The 25,860-nt window shown below is 36.0% G+C and overlaps 1 protein-coding gene across 1 annotated transcript in view; it reads right to left on the minus strand.

The window, feature by feature from the left end:
• Nucleotides 1-25,860, minus strand: part of CWC27 (CWC27 spliceosome associated cyclophilin) — a 96,079-nt gene that overhangs the window by 60,288 nt on the left and 9,931 nt on the right. The window contains exons 9-10 of the mRNA XM_054003731.1: nt 25,129-25,162; nt 21,103-21,278 (exon numbers count right to left, since the gene is read on the minus strand). Of these exons, the coding sequence (XP_053859706.1) occupies nt 21,103-21,278; nt 25,129-25,162 (210 nt within the window). The remainder of the gene's footprint in view (nt 1-21,102; nt 21,279-25,128; nt 25,163-25,860) is intronic.

The following is a 25,860-nucleotide window of genomic DNA, read 5'->3' on the forward strand; positions in this document are numbered from 1 at the left end:
ATTTGGTCACTTCCCTATTTTTCAGGTTTTTCAGTCATGTTTTAAATACTCACAATCATTGAGCTAGTCTATGGCATTTGCTGGGTTTGTTATCTGTTCTGTTTCTGTCTACCCACACTGAGAGAACATATAATTTAGCACACAGCCACAAGACCCGGAGAAAAAAAAAATACATGTGATTATTACTTAATGTAATGACTTTGTGCTACTAGGAAGTCCCCGTAATTGGATATCTTTTACATCTTCATTTTAATGGTGAAAATGGTTTCTTTAAAAAAAAAAACCTCCTCTGATTTCTTTTTCATTAAATATAGATGACCATTCCTGTCAATAGTATCACAGAATCATAGGATATCCCGAGCTGGAAGGAATCCACAAGGATTAACAAAGTCCCAACTCCTGGCCTTGCATGAGACAACCCCAAAAATTACAGTATGCACCCAGGAGTGTTGTCCAAGCACTTCTTGAACAACAGAATACCTATTTCCTTTAACTGCAGATTCCAAAGAATGCAATAGTAAGATTTTTTTAACTCTTTATATCAATGCTACCACAAAATATATATTTCTTGGCTAATCTATGGGGAAAAAGACAGACCATAGAAAAAGACTTTAAGATATGAAATAAATTGTTATACTGTGAAATATGAACTCCAGAAACTAAAACTTTTACAAAGGTGAGTTAATATATACTTGGAAAAACAGCCCTTCATAATTCCATTTAAGTACCCATTTAAAATACAAGTTTTTTATTTCACTGGCAAATATAAAGCTTCAAACAGTAAATTAATATCACCATGACTAAAATTAAGCATGAAAAGAAAGTGCAAAGGAGCATATTTAGCAAAGGGAGAAAAGGACTTGGAAACAATAGGACCAAATCTCCCATCTAGTACAGAATGGTATCACACCAGATCTTTTGTCCTAGAGAGGAATGGAGCCTGTCTATGACAAAAATTTTGATTGGTGTGGACAGCATGCATTATTTAGCAAAGCTTAAAATGACAGATCCAGCCCTTGCAGATGATATGAAGAATCTCAGCTGATACACACAGGTTTTCTTAACTCTATGTCTTGTTGTCTGTCAATGTAAGAACCTACAGATTTGTGAAAAACAGGCTAGAGCACACGTAACTGCAGTTTTTGAGAGATTCTTTGAGCAGATAATAAAACTCTAGAATTTTTTAGGTTGCAGTAGACCTTTAAGATCATTGAGTTTAACTGTTAACCCAGAAAATTCTTAACCCAGCAAATGCCAAGCTCAGCACTAAACTATCTTCCCAAGCTCCACATCACACAGATCTTAAAAATATCTTCAGGGACAATGACTCCACCACTTCCCTGGGCAGCCTGATCCAGTGCTTGACAACTGTATTGGAGAAGGAATTTTTTCCTAATAACCATTCTAGACCACTCCTGGTGCCACTTGAGATCATTTGCTCTTGTTCTGTCTGGTTATGTTGGATACCCACATAACCTACCTCACTACAACCTCCTTTCAGGTGGTTTTAGAGAGCAATAAAGTCTCCCCTGAGCCTCTTTTCCTCCAGGCTAAAAAACTCCAGTTCCCTCAGCTGCTCCTCATAGGACTCATGTTCCTTCACACTGTGGGTAGATGCATGTCCCACACTTAGGGAAATGGCTTAGTGGTGGATGTGGCAGTGTTAAGTTTACAGCTTGATCCATGGATCTTAAAAGTCTTCCCCAACCGAAACAACTCCATGATTCTATCCAGTGCACCCTCAGTAAGCCCGCAGACAAGACCAAGCTGGGTGGGAGTGCTGATGTGCTGGAGGGCAGGAAGGCTCTGCAGAGGCATCTGGGCAGGCTGGATCATGGGCTGAGGCCAATGGTGTGAGGTTCAACAAGGCCCAGTGCTGGGTCCTGCCCTTCGGTCATAACAACCCCAGGCAGTGCCACAGGCTGGGAAAGAGTGGCTGGAAAGGACGTGGGGGTGCTGGTGACAGCAGCTGAACATAAGCCAGGATGTGCCCAGGTGGCCAAGAAGGCCAATGGCAGCCTGGCCTGGATCAGCAATGGTGTGGCCAGCAGGACCAGGGCAGGGATTGTCCCCTGTACTGGGCACTGGTGAGGCCACACCTGGAATTCTGTGTTCAGCTTTGGCCCACAGGACAGTCCTTCTTCACTCTTTGGGCAAAGAAGGAATGGATGATGTTATTTCGGTAACATAAATGAGAAAATAGTATTTAATTCAGTACTGCATTCAGATCAGTCTTAAAAGTCAAAGCAAGAGTGCATCAAGAGCTTCCTTCTGCACAGCTAAAAGGAATTAAAATATTATGCATGGAACAGAGACTTAATCTACAATCAACCACTATTGACTTAATCTACAATCAACCACAGCAGAGTATATTCCCCAAGAGGATGCACTAAATTTTTAGAAAATGGAATAATAAAAAAATTAATAAGGCTCAAATAAGTTTCAAGGAGCTTAACTTAAGCCAGAAAAAATTATTTCACTAGAGTAAGAATAACCACAATAAATTACTTGAACCTTCAGGTACAAGTCTGAACAATTATTATTATTTAATAAAATAAATGTATGCAATCCCACTTTAAGACTGGGTCATGATATTCTGGTAATACTGTAAATTACCCAGAAAATTTGGAACCATGGAAGCTCTAAAACACCTTCATCTGCAAGTGCTCTAAAACAGATAATTTCATTCCACTTACACAGATAACAATTTGCATTGTTTGGCTTTGAGAGTACGGGATAGCCTCAACACACTTGATAAACATAAAAATCATCACTGGAGACAGAAAAAAAGAAAAGAAAATGACATTTCCCATAATACCTTCTTCAAATACATATGAATCACAGAAATGTCTCTTTAAAAACTGCATTAAAATCTTGCTTCCTTAGAATTTCTCTATTCACACTGTGCTGTTGTGCATTATTGTATTCATGGACAAGACATGTAGAACTGGCACTTAGGGACATGGTTTAGTGGGGGACTTGGGAGTATCAGGCTTATATTTGGACTTACTAATCTTAACAGTCTTTCCAACCTCAGTAATTCTGTAATTCTAAATTAACAGTTTTAACATTTGTTTTAAAATTTCTAAAAGTACACATTGCTGTAAAGATTAAATGCTGTAAAGATGAATTCTCTTAGAGAATTCCAAACTTCCATACACATTAAAGTATTTCAAGAATGACAGAACATTTTAAATCTAAGGTATTTTGGAGCATGCATTTGTATAGCATTATATGAATCAGAATAATACTTCTCACAAATGCATTTAAATAAAGCTGAGTATCTTTCGGAGTAGGGTAGCAGAGGTTGATCAAACAATTATAGTACAAATGCTTATCTACAGTTAGCCTGAACCTAAGAAATACTCAAATATATGAAGGTATGAAATATGAACATACGATTTAGCCCTTTAGGATACAAACTTCAGTAAAAGCACTGGAAATACATTTATTTAATAGACATTATAAATCTCCTTGTAAGGATCAGATAATGCCTTGGATGTTCTAGTATCAAAAAAGTAACATGAAAGTAGGGAAAAACAGAAATAGAACCTCATGATTTGTAGTTGTTTCAAGAATTATCAAAACAGTACAAAGAAGTAAGGTTTATTCCTACTTCCCAGTAGATACTAGTGGACATATTGGCTAGCAATTGGGAATTCTGCTGAGCAATACAGCTTTTCCCACCCCAAGTCCTTAGGGTTTTTTGTACTGTCATAGTTTATCAGCAAGTTATTTCCATGAACAGGAGACGACATTGTCACTTAATCTTAGCAGGCATTCTTGCTGATCCTCTAGCCACAGGGCCTAATGTTAACAGAACAATAGCCACCATTCAAAACTATCCTTTTCTGCCAACAGCCTGCAACTATCATTTCATCAGTCAATGAAAAAAACCCAACAATAAGCCTAAAGGTTACTAGGCAGTACATTTGTGGCGGAAATGCTTGAATTAAAACAGACACCCATGAATGCGTTTTTTCCTCACTGATATTCTACCACCTTACTGATGACACAGTTTTGAAAAGATCTGCTTAATCCTTTAACTTACCATCAGAAAATGGCTACAACTACAACTCTAAGGCCTTGCTATAACCTTATAATAATATATCTGCCATGGACAGACTGTAGATAAAATTTTGCAGATGCAAAATAGAAGTATTTTTATGCCTTTGAACAAGTTAAGCTATTTATTTTTGTCTGTCCACTGGAAATTTCACAGGAGAAACTTCTAACCATACAAATTACAGACAGGAGTTGAGGGACAGCCCCTGTAACTGACCTGGAGAGGAATATAGATTACGTGATTAAAAAATTGTCTCTGATTAAGGATGGTCATATTATTTGGATAATTTTTGTTAAAGATTTGCCAAACAAAAATCAGTTTATAACAGATAATAACTCTTCAAAAGTATCACTGAATTTTGATTAATATGAAAAGCAATATAAATACTGTTGTCTTGGTAGGCATAAGTATTTTTTTTCCAAGAGGCCTACATTCAGTTACATAGGAAGGATATATGACAGTGCCTTAATAATGCCCTAAAATCTGTTAACATTCCACCAGCTACAGCTCTTTTTTCTGGGCAGAGGTGTTATTAAAAAATCCAACAGCTTCAATTAAAAGGATTGATTTCATTGGATCACACACTTGTTTTTAAAAATAAAAATTAGTTTTTAATTCAATTTTTATGCTTTTAAACAAATTGAATATTGTCAAATTTAATTCAATTGCTTTTCCCACTAAAACTAATTATTGTGAAGATACTATCCTCACAATGAAATAGAAGGGATACCATGACATAAGAAATACGGCTATTTTAAGTAGATGAAGGTTTATTTTTAATTTAAGCACTTATTTTTTAGATGGGAAAAACACACTTCTTTGATGAAAGCTAACTTTAACTGCAAACATATAATGCTGATAAACAATTTCACATTTTAGATGGCTGAAGTGATCTGTTTTTCTTAGGACATTTTAACAAAATGGCTAGTTCCAGATACTTTATTTCATAATCAAAATAGCTAACAATATGAACACACCTAAGAAATAGTATGGTAGCTTTTTGTCTTAGACTACTGTGAATGAACACTAAATTACTCAGTGTTGAATTGTAAGAAAAAAAATGAGCACATAAAGTATCTATGAAATAATCTGAAACCTCCATATTATTTGCATTATAAAAACAGCATATTTCATCAGAATACTCCAAAGTATATTGTAATTAATAGCCGAAGTAAATCTTGAAGAAGCTGTCAGTTTGAGTTTCACAGATAATATGCATTAAAAATGAAAATTTAAAAAATATAAATACAAAACTGCAGTACAGAATAAGCTGAACACATTAAGTCCATCCTCTTTTTCTGGTGGTGATTATGCAACTGCTGACCTCAACTCACAATAACAGTTAATTTTTTCCATTTTGCATGAAACAGCCACACAACCTACTTGTTTGAAAATGCTATCTTATTGGGGGAAAATATATGCATAAAATTAGCTTGGACCCTATCTCCTACCACAGCAGAAGTGGCATAAATTAACAGTTTTCACTTCATCTACAGTGAATTACAGTACACATGTACTTAAAATGAGAGTACTACCATAATGCCATTTCTGTGACAATGACATGCTATATATAAAGTCACTACTATTTCTTGGGGAATTATTTGGGAAATAATGAAACATGAACACTGTACTAGCTTAGTATTTAATCCACATGCATTCAGAAATACTCTCCATCTCATATACAACCAACAACTTCCAAAGTAGATGTTGCGATCTCACAATCAATATTCAAATGTTCATTCAATAATTAAGATCCTACCAACTTATACCTTCTCTGAAAAAAACATGATTCCTGTGCTGCAAGATGTCATGAGAACAGCCCCAGTAAGAACAACTTGGAGATTTCCTGGATAAAATGATGAGCTTGACTCAGCAACATGCAGTTGCAGCCCAAACAATCAACCATATCCTGGGCTGCATCCAGAGCAGTGTGGGCAGCAGGGCCAGGGAGGGGATTCTGCCCCTCTGCTCTGCTCTGCTGAGACCCCACCTGCAGTGCTGCATCAGCTCTGGGGTCCCAGCACAGGAAGGACATGGACCTGCTGGAGTAGGTGAAGAAGAGACCCATGAAAATGATCAGAGTATTGGAACATCTATCCAATGAAAAAACGCTTAAAGAGTTGAGGTTCTTCAGCCTAGAGAAGAGAAGGCTCTGGTGTAACCTTACTGCAGCCTTTCAGTATCTAAATGGTTCTATAAAAAAGATAGAGATAGTCTTTTTACAGCAAGACCTGTTGGGATAGGGGTAATGGATTTAAGCTAAAAGAGTGCAGCTTCAGACTAGATGTAAGGAAGACATTTTTTACAGCAGGTGTGGTGAAACACTGAAACAGATTGCCCAGAAAAGTGGTGGATATCCCATCCCTGGGGCATTCCAGGTCAAGCTGGCCAGGGCTCTGAGCAAAATAATATGATGGAAGATATCCCTGTTCACTGCAGGAGTGTTAGATTAGGTGACCTTCGTAAGTCCATTCCAACCTATCCTATAATTTTATGATTCTCTGGTATCATAACTTTTAGCAAGATTATTTCTATTTAATAAAGAATGTTACAAGAGATGTTTCAGTTAGTAAACTTATTCAACTTATTTAAACAAATTTAGCAACCTGCTTATTATACAATGTACAAAAAAGACAAAGGCAAATTCTACTGCCCAAGACACCTAGATGTACTTTCAAAATTCAGGTATAGTATAAACACATGTAGAAAGTATTTTCCTGATTTACTGCAAGACTCAAACTACTTAACTCCCTGAAAAGCAACTGGAGTTAAAAGAAACTTTATGTATATAAATAGCACCAACATAATTACTCATCTATAATAACTATAGTGAAAATTCAGTCTCACCAGATATGATTACATTATAAAAGGCAGCATAATGACAAGCACCTGAGACTGCTGAGAATCCAAACTCTATGACATGAAAGGGAGAGTGAAATACCAACAAATAGATTTGCATGCATGTGTACATATAGATATCTAGACGTATTTCACTGGATTCATATTAATTTTACACTTCTATTTTAAAAAACACAACAAATTCCAACTGTCAGAAAAACGACGTTGTAAAGACTTTTTCATTACAAAAGAGAAACCTACAAATTAATATTCTTAAAAAAATCTCCGTGTTCTTAACTAAGCATTGCCTTGCAGGAAAAGAACAACAGACTTCATTTTACAGTTCTCTGCACTATTCTCATTTTGAGAAGCTCACATCAGGAGCTGAAAAGTGACAATCTGGATTTAACAGGCATAACAGGTTGCCAAACTAAGATTACCTCTAACAATGCTTCACAGTGCACCAGACTCTCTCCTGCTGACCTTTCCACATGTGGTTCAGAGACCATTGGATTAGAGCTGTTAACAAATCACAGGTGCAGCCAATTAACCAAGAAATGACGTAACAATGACTTCCAGTCTTAAGCAGGAGGCTTGTTCAGCAAATAATGCTTTTCCATCAATGAGCTCAGTATGGCTGCTTATCAGCCAAACTTAAGAAGAACTTCAAAAGGTCTGTACTGCTGATACACTTCTCATTAAAAAGCGATTTTATTATGAAATTATCCAACTGTGACTATGGTATGCTTTGCTGTTCTCTAACTTGGGAAGTTGTCAAACAATTAACCTTTTTACTGAGAGGATCACAGACTTTCAGGTGCACAATGAGCCAAAATGTGAAATAGTGGAAGTGGTGGTAAGAACTACATTGTTGTGTTTATTGTGGGATTTTGCTTGGTTGCTTATTTTTTAATAACGTGTTCATTTTATTGGTTGGTTTTGTTAATTACCTTCCCACTCCACTTCTCCCAGGTATGTTTCCGTACGTTCCACAATCTAGAGGTTTAAAGACACTATGAAGATACAGCTGGGTACGGCCTAGATTTTGTAGAACTCAATAAGCCACACTGACTCCACACACCATCACGTGGTCCAAAAGAGTTAACTCCACTGCTCTAAGAAGATGTGCAAGAACATACAGGGTGTCTCTACATGTTATCTGATAGGCTGGGCATGATTTTAAGACATTCTACATTGAAGTAACATGGTTTATACAAATTTTAAAGCCAAGTTCTCTTTGCAGATAGTTAAGCCCCATTTCTTTAGCAATGCACAAAATCCACTAGAAGTCATACTGAGTTCTCACTAACTTGTGCAGCAATATGTCCTTCTTTTGTAATATCCCTCAGCTAGAAATGAGCGGACAAGAATAATACAGCATAACAGCATTGTACATTATTCTCTCCTGCTCATCTTTATGGTCCCTATCTGTCTGATGCCTCAAAGCATTCCCTAATTCACTGGAAAGTGAAGGGGTAGTGCCACTAATCTCAGAGCTCTGAGACCCAAGAGAACTAGAAAATACGTCACAGTGAAAGTAGCAAACTGTAAAATGAAAATTCACATGCTATATCCAGCTCCATGAAATTGTGTATTTTGAACTGCTGGTCCCACTGCCATTAACAGTGCTACTTGTATTACCAGAGTTATTTCCTCATGCCAGATGCTATAATATCCTAATAATCCCTCAGAGTAACAGCCATTCTGTAGTGTTAGTCCTTCTTGGTAAAAAAGGCAGTCTCTACAAAATGCCATGCTCTACAGAAACTAGCAATACTTGATCCAATTATTAGTAAATGTATTTTGGGTTTATGACAACAGTAATCTCCAGCAGAATAAGGAGAAACTACATGAATTCACTGAATCAGTTTTCTGTTGGGTGTTCATTCACAGACACACATATTTACAACTTTTAACATACTAAGATACAACCCCCCCCATCACTTTATAATAAAAATTTAACTTAAAAAGATGCGACAAACAGATGATATTTGGCTTTATACTTTGATTTCACCAGTATCTTGAATTTTATATTTAAAGTCCAGGAAAATACAAAGAATAAACAACTGTATGGAATAAAGGATAAAGCTGGGTATTCGTAATTTGCTGCCAAAGGCCTAAATCAAAAAATGGTACCATATAGGAAAAGAAGTTTTAACTTGGCCTCAGATGTTATTTCACAGGGTAAAATATTTTTACATAGAAAACTGATGGTTTAGCAACCACTGTCCATTTATTTATGACAACAGACACAGCTAAAGATATAGAGACATTCACCTCTGAGCATATACAGCACATACACCCCCTACATTATTATTACTGTTTTATGTTAGGGATTAAACACCCCTCCCCCCCCCCCCAAAAAAAGGACTTACAATATTGAGAAGGAAAAAAGAAGATTCAATAGCTCTTTCTGTTCATATATCAGAGAAAGCCTGATATGATATCTGAGAATGATATATTTTTCTGTCTTCTTTAATTATCCCAAAAAAGAAAGAAAAGTAAGTAAAAATAAGCATCAGAGGAAAAAAAAAAAAAAGCAACATGGTCATGCAGTTTGCTTCCAAGTGTTTTTTAGAAGGCTTTTTTCTTTGAGCCATGAGGAACACTGGTTGTGAATAAAATGGGAGGAATAATCTAGAGAACCAGGGAGTGAAAGAAGGGGAAACAGTAGTGCTATATCATTCTTTATAATGAGAAAATATAACTCTGATAATTATATGCCCAAGATTGACAAAGTGTTCTTGAGCAAATATAACAGAACCATAACTTGGAGTCATGAAAGAATTATTTCTAGCACTTGTGGACATAAAGAAATGACAGACTATCAAACTATCTTGCATGAAGAAAGAAAACAGAGTATAATATTTGATGAAGCTGACACATAACAAAAGCTGGAGAAAACTGTAAAATGCCACAAAAGAAAGTTAATACTTAATCTACTTGATGCACCAAAGTCCAAGAGAAATTTGGTAGAACATGATAACAGAAGGCTAGCAGATGAGTGAAAAAGGGTCCAAGAGGAGCCAAAAGGACTGAAAAGCAGTAGCATTTTTATTTACTTAATAAGAAAGGCAAATACCAAAGAAATTTTTTGTGGGGTATATTCTCTACATTAAAATGGCATTTTTTTCCACTGAAAGATAAGAAAAAAAAAATTTAGGAGTCTTGTGTGCTCTATTAGGTAAATCACTGGATGAAATGATCCTAGCAGCCTTTTCTGCCTCATCATCTCAAGGTTCAGGTTTTTTGGATGTTTTCCACTTTCATTAGATAAACAGCTTCTTCTCATTAGAAGCAGATACAACCTTATAAGGATTCAAGTTGGGTTTCCTTTATTCATGTTGATACAGATTTTATTCAACCCCTCCAACCTTACCCATTCTGTGATTCAGATCAGAAAGTTCTGTAATTTATTTTGTTTCACTATTATCAAATTATCAACTACTATTAACTATTAATTATCAGAAATGTAACAAATTATCAATTACCATTAGTTACTAATTATCAGGAATGTAACAGAACAATTTTTTAGGCAATAATTGAATTCCTTTCTTTTTATTTACAAACCATTACTCAAAAACATTCCACAACCAGAATCTGGTAACCAATATCACTTCTTCTACACTATTTTAAAAATACTTATTACCTGCTTGGCTCTATAGAAAGGCATATACAAATAATAAAAATATTGAATTGTAATATGGATTGAATGTCTAGAGTTAAACAGCAGATGTGACATTTAAAGAAACTGTTTGAACATAGTCCAGTCGTCCTTCACTGCAGTGCCACTTTAAGATATACTACTTACGGAAAATATATTCTATAATAAAAAGAAAACCCTCAAAAAGTCTCTTCCCATGCTACTCAATTCTGTTGAAACAAAGAAAGGAAATGGAGCATAAACATTTAGCAATTAAAAAGTACACAGCTGTACCACTGCTAAATCCATCTTGTTATGTTACAAGAATAAAAAAAATCACATGTGCAGCTAAACAACTAAGAACACTCCAACTCTTTGAAATGGTATCTTGCCGACTATATAGTGCTAACAATTCACTGTATAATAAGGATTACACGTTCTCACCTCCCATTACACTAACTGCATTTTCACGGGTCATATACGCATCCTATTTTCCAGGTGACTAGACAAATGCACACACAAACTTCACCTAAAAATACACTGAGTCTTGCCAAGTAGCAGCAGGATGAAATATACCACAGTAACAATCCTGTCTTTGTCCCAGCCTAACACCCTACCTATTAATACGCTTTGATGTTTAGCCAAGAAAAATCTCAGTGCTGGGATTCTGAGTTTTGTGCCCAAACAATCTGGGCTTGTGTTTAATATAGTATAGTCTGCTTTTAAGTTACTGCCAATCATTAACTCTACAAAGAGTATGTCTGAGATTATTTTGTCTTTACAATGAATATTATTAATGTAAAGAAGGCAGAAAAATTTACATTATTTTGAAAAGAATAAGTGAATTGTGCAATCCTTAGCACTAAGAAAATAGTCTTGTTCGGAACATAAATGCATTGCTAAAAAAAATTCTGGAATCATCTTTTTTTCCTGTGTGTCAGTAATATGTGTCCAAAATATTGAATTTCTTGAACGAAATATAAAAATGCAAATTGAAAGAAACCCACTAGATTCTTAAACTTGCAGATAACTTCAAAACTCATTTTTATCAAAAGAAAAGTAGGTAATTGTTTTCAGTTTCTTAATTACAGAGACACTACCATCAGTCAAAAAATAATTTAGGAATATATTAAACAAAAATGGTTAAAATATGAAACATTATACTTAGATAAACCAATTATTGCTATCCTTACAAAAAAATAGACTGAAGTGAGTGATCCTCATGAACTGAGGAAAAGAAGTATGTAAAGCAAAAGAAAATATCAATTAAATGTACTTTCAAAGCATTAATGCTGACATTAGTGGAGAAGATGAGAAAAAAAATTAATAACAAAATGACTTGATAAAACATATAAAGATTAAAACAATAGTAAATGTCATTCAAGGTTCTAGTCAAAGCAAGAGGCTGCTCCCATTCCACTGTAAGACTGATATCTTTTATACAGTATGCTGTGGACAGAAGGCCTTGCCCACCTTCTATACCACTAATACTTGCTTAGAAGTCTCTTGTCTATGACAGCTTACTTCTGGCCTTGATTTTGTAGATGACTTTTTAGAATTTGATTTACGAGGTTGTGTAAGCAATCAACTCAATATACTGAGAATGCCACAAACAACTAGAACACTCTAGTTGTATAAAAATTGGCAAGAAAACCAGGCCAAGTGGACAGGAACAAAAGATTACCATCTTTTGAGACAGTCTTAAAAAGAAAAAGTTGCTCAATCCCAAGGATAAGGATTTTTTCTGTCATTTTCACCAAAATATTATTTTCTCTCCTTTATCCTCGTACGATAAAATTATTATTAAATTCCATTCCAAAGGAACTTCATTAGTTTTCAGGCTTATTTACGAATTTTTGTTTACATTAATAGTTTCACTGCAAGCATTGAGTCATGTAAATATTTGCAAAAGTGAGCAATATTCATATTATTGTGGATAAATAGCAATTTACAAATTAGCAATTTCATTTCAAATCCTTATTGAATTTATATACTATGACAAGTCACTCAAAGCATACAAAATACACATGAATTAATGTAGAATCCTATCAAAATAAACTTCTGACATGTAGGTAAATATGACTGTAAGATTACATGACCTGTTGGTGACTGTATATGATATGATTACAAAATTAGGGTATCAGTACCAAACCAAAATACTCTGAAAACATTTCCCTTCTTTCAGACACTTGAAATATATGAAACTAAGTATCTTCCTTTTTTCTTTTTACATCTGTAGTGAATTTGCGTGCGTGTGTGTGATTTTCTAGTTTAACATTTGCCATAGTCAAGATCAAGCAAGGCACCATAAAAGTATCTAACATTCTTTTTCTGGGGACCTGGTATATAAAGACATGTTCACAGAAGCCAAAGAGCGCCCAAACAGAAACAAACAGAAAGTTCAGTTTATAAATTACAAATATGTGGAAGAATTTATACCTTCGAAAGGCAGAAACTTAGAACTACTGTTATATTAACACACTCAACCAAACTGGTTGAAAATGTAAAAGAATATATAAAAATAAGTTCCTTTTTCAGGTTACTTTCCATTCCCACTGTTTTTGATACCTAGCCAATGAATTCCCACCAGTTAGTGTCTGTGTTTCTTCTTAACACCACAGGAGAAAAAAAAAGTTATCAGGTAGCTTCAGCTTACACATGTCTGCATATTATCTGCAGTGGATATAAAGCACAAGACATATTCTCATAAACAATATAAAATGTATTTAGAATTCAGGAGAGTCCCATCTGCAAACCACTGGACTGGAAGCATGTGTCATTTTGTCTACTTTATTTCTGATATAAACTCTGAAACTCTTCAAAGGTAGAGCCCCACTTGCGCTCTGAGTACAAGCTGAGTTTGGCATGTGAGGCAAGGATTGTATGATGGAGCACCTGTAACTACAGCATAATGCCTGCAAAATGTTTTGATCTTGACAACTGGCAGGTGCTTTCCGTGTTCTTAAGCTGTAAAGTCAATTCATAAATAATAGAATAACTTCATTACATACAATAACAATCCAAATTCTACCCCTTTACTGAGGCTGAGTCCTGTCCAGATTTCCATAAAGTGCTTCTCTAGTGAAAGAGCACTGTCCTGAAAATACTTAGGTAAGCACACTGAAAATACTTAGGTAAGGTACTACCTGCATTATCTCCTACAACCTTGTCAGGTTTTCACGGCCAAGTCTGCATGCTTGAATTAATACCTTCTCAAGAATTTAGATGATGAACAAGAAGAATTGTCTAATTTAGCTAGTATTCTTGACGTACTGTATCTAACGCAAGTGACTAACCTTATAAAATTTTGCTTGGAAACAGTTCAATCAAGATACAGAAAAACAGAAAGACTAAAATATTGATATAGTGTTCTGTATATGTATCAGCATATTTCAATGCCCAGTACTTCTCCAAGAAGCTTTTCAAACAACAATTCAAACCAAGAGTGAAAGAACAGAAATGTAAATCTGTTAACCACTTAAGAACAACAAGCAGAACACTTAGAACAGTCCTAAATATGTTTAGTGTAATAAAGGCCACTAAAAATTAGGATTTAAGAGAAACATTTCAATACCCTGAATTGAAATAGGACAAGTAGCAAAGATTTACTTACTTGCTCTCTTGAAATTCATCATTATAGGAGCTTTTGCACTCTTACAGAAATATTGGTCAGAATTTTATTCAATATTATTTAAAATTATTTCAGCATGTGATTAAATAGCTACTTTTGCATAAAGTTGAAATTTCTACATTTAATATATAAATTGCTTAAAATTGTTTAAAGCTTTGGACACTTATTTTAGTATCAAAATGGCCTGCTTCAAATTAAGTTAAAATTATACGACACAAGCTGTTTTGCCAGTTTATTACTAACAATGGCTCCTAGTTTTAAAACACATCCATACAAATGGAGCATAAAAAACACAGAGTGAACAAGCCTTTTTTGAAATATAGAATTAATGATTTTTAATAAAATAAAAGTATTTACAATTTCCCTTGAAACACAAGCATTACCCTTAAGAAGTGATATAGAACCATGGAATGGTTTGGGTTGGAAGGGATTATTAACAGTTATTGCCTCCAAGCCCCTACAATGTGCAGGGACATCTTCAACTATATCAGGTTGCTCAGAGCTCTGTTCTGCCAGATCTTGAACAAACTGCACGGGTGGAGCATCCAACACCTCTCTGGGTAACCAGTTCAGTGTTTTACCAACCTCATTGTAAAAAACATCTTTGTTATATCTAATCTAAACTGACCCTTTCTTTTTTGAAAAAACCAAAACCATTGCCTCTTATTCTTATTGCAAAAGACCCTGCTAAAAAGTTTATCCCTATCTTTCATACTGGCTCCCTTGCCCAGCTGGCCATACCTTTGAAGCAGCCCAGCTGGCTTTCTGGCCTGCAAATGCACGTTTCCAGCTCATGTAAAGCTTCTTGCCAACCAATATCCCCAAGTTTTCTCCTCAGGGCTGCCCTCAATCCATTTTATGCTCACCCTGTATTTGTGCTTAGGATTGCTCTGACCAAGGTGCAGCACTTTGCAATTGACATTGTTAAACTTCAGAGTACAAGGAGTTTAATTTTGAGAAAAAAATTGAAAAAGGGGAAATTTAGGTTACAGAGTAGCATATAAATTTTGAAACAATGCTAACAGGGAGTTCCTTAGTAGAACTAAGCATAAGTTTCTGACAGGTTGCTAACTTGGCTAATTTTAGAGTTAATCAAAAAAAGCTGAATGTACATGTAAGGAAGTGTTAAAAAAACCAGCAACACAAAAAAGGCCAAAAGACCATCTTCAAGGATTAGGCTACAAAGGTTTTGCTTAGAATAGTTGTCAGAGGCACATAACCACTGAGTAGAAATATACCTAAATCAATTAGTAGTGAATTGCACAAACTGTCACAGTAGCAAACTGTCATATCAGAACTGCTAGGCAACCTGGGCTTGATGAATAAAACAAAAGCTGAAGATCTAATTGCCAAAATCTAGGAACTAAAAAACAGAGAAAATGACAAACTAATTCTCAGAGAGTGATGACTGAAAAGAAATTGGAAAGCCCAAGCAACTTAAGTGATATCAGTTGAAGGGCTGTTAGAAGGGCTGACATGGTCAACCTGTGAATCAACAAGGAGGTGGAAGTAAAAAAAAAAAGTTGCTGCTCTCTGTATACAGCATTATTAAGGCTAATAAGAGATTAATGATGAAAGAGATTTAAAGAATGTTTAAAAATTGGAGATGGAAAAAAACCCAAGCCATAAAGTAATTTGAAGACTAGAAAAAAATTCTTACTATGAAGGCCAGAAAGAACTTAATGTCTACAGCTTATTGAAAGGACTCAAGTAGAATTTAAGTGGCTGAAGTAAGAGAAAATACAGTCTGCTGAATTTTGGAAAAAGGCTCAGCAAAAAGTAATTCAGTAGCTACAAGCTGAACCCAGACAAGTTAAAATGTAAAACTGGAAGAGATACTGTTAGGAATCATGTATCTAAGTCCTAGAATAGAATACACTCACTGACTAAATATGGAGGAAACTACACTCTCTTGATATCTCCAAAAATTATATTTGAATGCCTTTCCTGTTCAGCTGCAGTGAAACAGTGAGTTCAATACAAGGGTAACTGGCAGTAAATTATGGCATGAGATACACAGTTTATCTGACTATCTCCTTTGGCTTAAAACACTATTAAGAGAAGACCTGAATTTGTTGTATGAAAACAGCAGCTGTTCTCTAGGTACAGTGAAGTTGAAGACAGTTGCAAAACGAGTTTCTATTCAGAACCTCAAAAGCCAGTCTTATTAACATATAAAGTCTATTTTCTGGTGCTAAACTGAAAAACCAGGAGAAAACTGAAGAACTCAATTGTTGGACAAAGCCTGATAGTAAGCTACACTTAGTTTAAGAAAATACTAGCAGGCTATTTTGATACTAAAATAAGCATAGTTATTAAATTTAAAAGAGTAGTTTCATCAAGAAATATATCTGTTCATACAGAAACAGATAAAACTTAACATTCCAAAGTAAGTAAGTAGCTCCAAATATATGGTACTGGCAGAACTAGGTTGCTGACACAAGACAAGATACTAGATTAAGTTTAAATAAGTAGAAACATATAAATACATATTTTTACTACTTTTCACAGTGTAATGCTTGCAATATAAGCACAAGATAACAAGCACACAATAAATGCATTTAAAACAACATATTTTAACATAAATTATTAATTTACAAATGCAAAATATTTAACTCATCATTTATAACAACTGCAGATTTACAAAGAGAAAAGTTTTCATTTCAAAATCTTTTAAAAAAGATTTCCATGTGATCATGTAAAATTACTTTTGGTTTTTCCACACTACAGTACTATACAAGCACTTTAGAAAAGCAAACTTGAGTGTTCAGTGTGGCAATATTTATTCATGTTGATGCCAAGAAAATGTTGAGGTGTCTTGACAATATTCAATTTTTACTGTAGGGTCTGAATGGATTTAGCATTAACTTGAAACCCTGCCTGGCATTATTAACTATTTTTATTATAATTATGTCTAGATGACAGGACTGTGTGGGTATAAGTCTTTGTCCAAGTTATTTCATTTTGTCTTTCAACAAAAAACTAAGTCTGAGGAAGTACATCTTAAAAACTGTTACAGGTTTCTGCTTTGAGGATGAAGGAACTAATTACTTATATATGCCACAGAAAATATATAAAGCTTCACATATGATTTATTTTACCAATGACAAGCAAATGGATTTAAGAAAATAACAGGAATGCAAAGGAGTGGTAATAGAGCTACTATAAATTACAAGTAGTTGATAGTAGTAGTTATCTACTACTACTACTATTCATCTCCTTGGGATCGTAATAGTTTGTAAAACAAAATAAATATGACTACTTAGTTCAACTGCAAATTATATGATTATTAAGAGAAAATATACAAGATGAAAGTCCAAATTAAATTCAAGTGATATTAACTACTCCAAAAGTCTGCTTCTCTTCCTCAATAGTTTAGCTATTTTAAGCGCTTATTTCGTATTGCCATTCAATACCATACCTATTACAAGGACGCAACTGAACTTGATTATACAGTGAAAAACTGTACAGTCTACTGTATTTAATGCCACACTGCATATCTTGCAAACAAGAAGCACTGAAAACTTTTCAAGCTAGTAAGCAGAAATGTGTAGCATCTGAGCTCCACCTACAGGATGAAAAGTATAAGAAGTATTTTTAGTTACCAGACTACAAGAGGACTATTTACTCTGAAGCCTTCAGATAGTCATCTCAAACCACTGCCATTTTAATACAATGCTGAGAAATTTTATTACTTATGCAATGATGGCAAACACTTCTTCTATCTCTAAACATTCCTCTATGTAAACAGCTGTTTCAAAGTGTGAAGTTTAGGTTTAAGCTTTCTAAAAAACCCCAGACCAGTAAAATTTCTCTAACAACTTGCCAGAATGACTGGGAGACTCTTTTTCTCAAGTTTTCTTATCTAATACAAAGTTGTCAAGGGTATAAAGCTATTTTAAAAATAAGAGGTTAAAATGCATACTGAAATGAATAAAATTAACTTCACCATTTGAGCACTTCAAGTATGGTTGCATTTAGAAGTGGTATTGGACCTCAGTACCATGAATTTGAGTAAGTGTCTATTGTTTTCACACTGCTTCACTAAAATAGACCTCACAAATACATTTGGATTAAAAGAAACTGGACTGGTACAAATCAATACAGTTTTCCAGAAAAAGTCATGCATGTAAAAGACAGTACTCTGAAACAAATGTTGTTAGAAGTTCAATTATTCTACTAGCACATTTAAGTATCTGAGGAGAAGAAATTTTGATAGCTATCAGAAATTTCTTCACCCTCTGATATGTCAGTAGATAATACCCTCAAGCTATGGATAGTCCGTCCAACTTTTTGTTTGATATTTACACCTCCCACATCTCTGCCTCTGATCAAGACAGGCTTTGACTACAGTAGGTGGTGAACACCCTTGAGTATATTATTGAACATGTCCAGTACACTATGAAAATAGTCACTATTTCAGACGATGAAACTTGATATTGTTTATCTTACTTTATCTAAACAGACCTCAAATGTAAAAACACATTATTTATAACAAACAATATTTTGCCTTTGATTTTCATGCCAGAGGACTGCAGACAATTATTTAGCAAACAGTAAGTCTAGAGATTTATGTTACTTGTGATACTAAGCAGCATCTCCCAAGGCTATGGCTCCCAACTGCTAAAAATGCAACCAATAAAATCCTCTTCTGAGTTAAGATAACCCATTTGGCTTTAATACTATTACTACTCCCTCCCTGAAAGAGCAGAATAACCACAAACAGAACACATTGACCGACCACATGTAGAGCCAGCAGCTTACAGACTGACTACACAAATGTCTCTTAAAATAAGCTATAACATGGTGCAAGCTTGGGCTTTGAGTACCTCATTCCTAAGGGTATCTGTTGCATCTCAGACTTTGGGTTTAGATCGGGGTTCTGATGTGTGTTGGCAGATTCTGTCTACCCCCGTGTATCCCCTGGGTTTTCCCCCCTGCGGTGGCCGGTTCCCGGGTTGCCTTACCATGCAGGCCTGGCTCCCATCCCCCCTGTCTCTTCCTGTGGGTCCTTTCCGGCCATTACCCCTCCCCTGTGGCCAGGGCTGCCCCGGCCCCGGTGCCGCCCCTGCCACTTCCCCATTGGCTCCTGCCTTCCACACCACACCCCCACAGCCCCGGGACTGCCCCAGCACCGCCCCTGCCGTGCCCCATTGGCTGCCCCGGGCCACACCACGCCCTGGGACCATCCCGGGACCGTCCCCTACTGCATCCCTATTGGCTACCCCAGAACACCCCCCCCCCCCCCCCCGCTCCACCCCCGATACAAGCCCCACGAGGCCGGGGCCGTGCGGCCATATTCCCCAATACAGGAATTGGGAGCCCACCAATAAAATGCTCTCAGCTCCTGCCGTGGAGAATTTGGTCCTTCCTTCACCCCCTTTATCGAGGTCCCTCGCGCGTGGCAGTAGAAACAGCCGACCCACCTTCCCGGAGCGCACGGCGCCCGGGAAGAGCGGCGGGACCAGGTTCAGAGGAGCCGCAGTGCCCCGCCGGGCACGGCGGCTGCTCCAGAGCCGGGAGAAACAGCAGAATGCCGCAGGTATCCTCTAGCTTTGTGTTCTCTTCATGCTACAAACTTGCTATTACACCTTAGTCAATTTTGTTTCCAGCAGCCATTCTAATAAAACCTCAGGGACAATTAAACAGATTGGCGGAGAGGTAGTTGGACAGATAGGTAGGTAGTAAATATGTACAGATTCCAAAGCCCTTTGCTGTTGTAAAGAAGTTATTTGGCTGCCATATACAGTTCAAGGATCTTTTTCAGAGAGCTTTTCTTAGAAATCTCCAAATTTCTAAATCCTTGCCTCCACTACTGAATATGGCTATATAACACTAAGTTGTAACTGTTTATTCTCCCCAACCAAGAACAATTCATTGACTCTGAGAAGCTTAACATTGTGTCAATCTCAACCACAAGACTAGCAACCAGATTTTGGGATTGAAGTTATCCATGATACTCATTGATCTCCACTTCCTGTGACCATCTGTCTACAGCAGTGATAGTACAGCTACCAAATCCCAAAGCAACACACATCACAACTTCAAAGACAATAGGAAGGAAAGATCTATTTTGCAAGATGTCTTGTACATGTTCTTTAAAAAAATACCTAGTTATGTCTAAGATAGCCATAAAATCATGACACTCTATTTTATGTACTGCAATTTGTACTATATGTACTGCTATATGTACAAATATGTACTGCTCTTACAGAGAGAAAGGCACACTGAAAAATAGAAAATCAGTGCTCCAGAATTAGTTTTATGCTGGTTTCAGCTGAGGTGGAGTTAATTTTCTCAGTAGCCAGCATGAGACTGAGTTTTGGACTTGTGTTGAACACAAAGCTGTTACATAGAGAGCCAAAGCCTTTTTTGCTTTTTGTACTGCAATCAGGAGAAATGGAGTGCCTGGGACGTATAAGGAGACAAAGCCCAGAGAGGTGGCCCCAGTTGGCAAAAGAGGTATTTCAGGCCATGTGACATCATGATCAGTATAAAAAGTGGTGAGAAAGAAGGATCAACTGAGTTGGAAGGGATGTTCACAAACAATGGCACAACTAAATTACATGCCAGGAATCCACGCTTTTATGTCTGTAAAGAAGAACTGATGTGTCCACTGCAGTGTTGGAAAGCTGGTACACTACAGGGATGAGTACTGTGTTATACCAGACTTTGCCGGATGACTCTCCTTTCTGTGAGTCTCAGTGGTGGACGGCTACTATGTGTTAACACAGGCAAAGAAGCAGCTAAACTCAAATCTTACAACTGACAAGAAAGTAAAGACTGACATATACATATAAATATACTTTATTTCTGACTAACAGGGAAAAATAAAACTCCCATACAAGGAAGCAATAAATTGTGAAAACCTTAAAACTGTAATCAATCTAAAGAAAAACACTTACCAAACAACGTAATCCTTACCTGCGACTAGTTGTTTTTCTTTCTGACTTGTTTTCTTCCTCTTGAAGTTGCTGTTTAGTATTTTCACTTGTATCAATTTTCAATTTCTTGGCAATGCGTTCCTTTATTTGAAATCTCTCATTACTAGCAGCTTCATCTTCTACACTATCAGCATCTTCATCATGTTCCTCTTCATCCTTTATTGATTTAAAATGATAAAACTACTTTAGATTTTTTTCAGTACACAATGACAAATATGGAAATCTTTTCCTTATAAATATAATCTCTTCCAAGAAAAAAGCAAACTTTTCAAAGAAATATATCCTTATTTGCTTCAGAGGTAACAAAAAATCACAAATATGACAGTTTCTTTTCCATACACAAATGACTTCTTATCTGTAGGGTTATCAAAACTAAAAAGAGTCTATTCTAGACTATTAATTCTTACAGGTCTGTAGATGACATCACAGCAGTGTGATATTACCTGTACCATTGTTCATTAATCCAAAATTTGATTGAGACAATACCATTGTCTCAATGGTATTGAGACATGATGGTACCATCTTTCATCTTCAACTGAAAGAAAAACTTAATTCCCTACCACATGGCTATACTACAGTCATGATGGATAAAAGAGGTTAGCCCATCAGCTCCTCTTAGGGAATTTACAAACACTAAATTGATCATAACAGGCTGTGAAAACTTGTGGAATCAATCATTGCAGCTTACTACAGAGGTCAAAGGAGGGGCCTCAGGCCTCATGCCTAGAACAGGTAGGCAAAAGGGGATAAAGCACCTTGGATCAAAGACATTTGAAGGGAGAAATAGTTGGAGAATGAACAAGTGGCCTGACTAGATCAAGGGATCTAAGTTTGACTATTTCCTTCATTGAAGAAGGAAGTCTGTATGAACCTTAATTGAACAATGACAGCTTGAAGATGAATGGTGTATCTTTTTACATTTACTTTGGTGTGATGCTCATCAGCAAAAGGAAAGTGTAAGACACCATGTAATTCTAATTTTAGCCAAAGAAAGAAAGGACACTTAGAAACAGTAATCTGGAGGACTTCACTGTATCCAGGAGACTGCCAGAATGTACGCACTTGGGAAGGAAGAACACATACATGTCCTGGGTGTGACACACAGGTGGGACAAAGAGTAGTATGAAGACCATGTCCATAAACATGGAGGAGGAGAGAATAAAAAAAGTAAAAGCAGCAAGAGGCAAAATTTGGGAATAGAAAAGAAAAATCAAGAATTGAATTTCAGAAGTTGTAGTGGAGTCACTGTTTAGGAATCTTTAGACTATTATGCTTAGATTTGAGATTTAGACAAGACAAGACCAGTCAGAAATAGGAAAGAATTTCTGAATATTCAGCACAGTAAAACAGCTGAGTATTTTGCCAATGAAAAGACTGAAAGGTTGTTGGGGCAGTTTTGTCTGTTCCTTTTTAACAGGGGAAGAGAAAACTGGAACAGGATCAACATTTCCCTTAATTTACCAGAAAGATATTTTTTGACAGAGGAGATAATGAAACCTTCTAGAAGATTTGCTTACATGATAAATTGTCAGAGAGACAGGTGACTACAGACCTCAATAGCAGGGGGAGGTCCAAAAAAAAAGTGATAGGATTGTGTGTTTGAAGTCTTTAATGGTCAAGGATAAAGACAGACTCCTGGTGGAGATTTGACTAGGGCTTAGGTAAGAGCATTTCAGTGAAACACAATTAATTGGACAGGAGAACTTCTGGAATAAAAATGCACAGTTCTAGACAAACAGCACTTGCTAAGTAGTAAGCTAGTTAAAAATTGTAGATATCTTAGTAACAGGAAGAGGGTTAAAATTGGAGAGACAAAATGGTTTAACTTGTCCCACTTGGCTAAATCCACTACTTCCCAAACCATACATCAGCCTCAGTTTGCACAGTATTTCACCATTTCTCTTATAGAAAAACAGGGAGAAAATAGGATATGCCCTTCCTCCTCAACTGCTTTCCCTCTTGCAGCTCTACTCTTTTCTCCTGCCCAGTCTCCTCCTTTAGTCCCTCTCTCTCTCAACAAACAGATCTAACAATAGATTCAACAATCCAGACTGAACTGCATGGCACCTCAAAAGGGAAGTGGCTGGTCTGTTGGCTGATGGTTGTTCTCCATGTGACACAGAAATGCAAAACTGCCTGCCTGAAAGCTATACTACTTCTTGCTGCTGTTACTATCTGGGTGGAGTTGCCCTATTCTTCTCCTTAATATGAAAATAAATACGGTAGTGAGACATTTTGTGACGGAATGACTACTGGATACTGTATGTAATGTGATTTTCCCCTTTAAGGAAATTATTGATCTGAGGGGTGGATAACTAATTTTATCTACACATAGTACTGCATGAAACTTACTGTTCAGCAACTGACAGACAAATAGGAAGAGGAAAAGAAACTGTGCAGAAAAGAAATGTCACTGGTGGGAAAAAATTTTATTAATACATTTCATATAATGTTTTCATTAACGACTTGGGCACAAAAAGAATCCTAACAAAATAGCTACGAGGTACTGCTAATATAAAGGCTCTCTCAAAGAAATAGATGTACAAATTTGAGGACTGCAGTAAGATAAACAGATGGTATTTAATAGCATGAACAGCAAGGCCAGATGCTTAGGGAATACTAACAAGAGTTTCTCTTACATGCTATGAGCTTGGAGGCTGTGGGAAGTAGGAAGATCTGGAAGAATTATTTGCTTCCAGGTTTGGCTATAAAACTACCAATGAGTTGCAGATGTGTAAATGCAAAAGTGATCCTATGATGTGTTAACTAAAGTAACTCCAAGAGAGATTATAAAATACTAGTACCACTTCACAAGACCCAGGTAACTGCCTGAAGTGCTAGATGTTAGCTAAATCTTAAATGTAATAAAATCTAAAGAGAACACGTCTCCAGGAAAAAATGAGGAAAAGCCTTCATATTTCCAACTTTGGCTTAATTAGGTATATTTATTTACATTTTTATTCTTCAACCTAATACATCCATGTTCTGCACTCCCCAAATCCAGTTTGCTTAAGAAAGGGATATTTGAATATCTGAAAAATTACTAATTAAATAGCATTCTCCAAACCCTTCTAACACTAAAATGCTCCTACACAGCAGGAATTACAAAGGAGGAGTGTGAAAAAGCCTGAATTCATGCTATGCCTTGTGAAAAAAGGAAAAGTGTGTAAGCAGATGTTTTTTTTTAGGCACATGAATGCGACAGACTGTGCTCTTCCTTTACTTCCACTGTGTCAACACACAGTGTAGTTAATACTTGTGCATGATGGACAGATACAGAAAACAATACTTTCCAGGATTCAATTAGATGAATGGGAGATTACAGTGCTAGTCATATATTACATCCTTATCTCAATGGCAATTCAAAGGGGTACTCCCATGATCTATGGCTGGAGACAGAGACATCGTTCAGGTAACAAATTTATGCTTACTGGGACCATGTATGAAAACTTTCTTGTACTTCAACTGCCTCCATGTTTAGATGAATGTTCCTGCTTGACTATTCCAATTCCACATCTTTCAGAGGTGACAGTCTTCAACAATACAACTTCACTGCTACAATTTAATAATTCACTGAGTTTTTGCTCTCTTGAAGAAATCTTTCAAACAGAACTCTGACTCACATGCTGACTTACCCTCAAACATTGCAATTATATAATTATTAATGACAAACTTGATTTTAATTATTGTTTTAGAAGCAGCTTCAGGATTTTTATCACTCTGATGGTTTGTCACCCTTTGGTACACAAACCATATCCCATATTTCTATATAACTAATCTACTAACTGAAATATGATACCATCAGTTTCTATAAAAGGCAGCAGGTAGTATGCTAATTCTACCCTGCTGTGAATAGCCAAACCTTAGAGAGAGCCTTCACACTTTTGCCAGAAATTTGAGTTGAGCTAGTTCTTAAAGATCTCTAAAGTAACATTTGTTCCCCAAAGGATATCTTATCTGCACACAGTAAAAAACAAAGAATTATTAGTAAAAAAATACTACTTGCCTCACTCAAATCCTTTTCTTCATTTGCCACTTCACTAAAAGAAAAAAAAAACGTAATTACTTTGAAGTGCTAGAGGAGATTCAAAATAATATTTAAAACCCAACATTTCTTAAATAAAAAAATTGTTAGCCACCTGAAATTTTAGTAAACTTACTACTTTACATTACCCTTGCATTTATCTTTAAAGTATAAATATTATTTTCTATCATTTGACTATCACAATCTTTTCTAATTAAAAATGCTTAAAAACAAGGGCATTCACACAATGGAGAAATCTTAACCATATCTTGAGCTATTCAAGCAAAACACTAATATGTACAGTTAAAACCACCAAAACTCAGTTGAGATTCTTTCAATCTCATTTATCAAACAATTAGTAGCATTTCATTGCAACTAGTTTATATTTTGGAAGATGCATTTTACTGATACTTAAGCTTAACATCAAGATTTAAATTTGTTATACAGCTACAGCTTGGTAAATTAAAAAATAAATCTATCTGAATACACTATGGCTAACACACCCACCGTTAATTATCACAAACTAATAATAAGGGTCCTTGAATAATTTTAGCCCACATTTAAAAAAAAAAGTTATGCTAGAGAAAAGACAAGGAATGCTAAAGAAGTCAAGGCTTTGAAGTGTGCTAAAAGCAATCAATAAGTAATCAAGATCATTAAAGAAACTCTAGATGTGTTGCAATCAATGACATTATTTAATAAAGTGCTGCACCT

Source organism: Vidua macroura, chromosome Z (genome assembly GCF_024509145.1).
Source record: "Vidua macroura isolate BioBank_ID:100142 chromosome Z, ASM2450914v1, whole genome shotgun sequence".
NCBI lineage: Eukaryota > Metazoa > Chordata > Aves > Passeriformes > Viduidae > Vidua > Vidua macroura.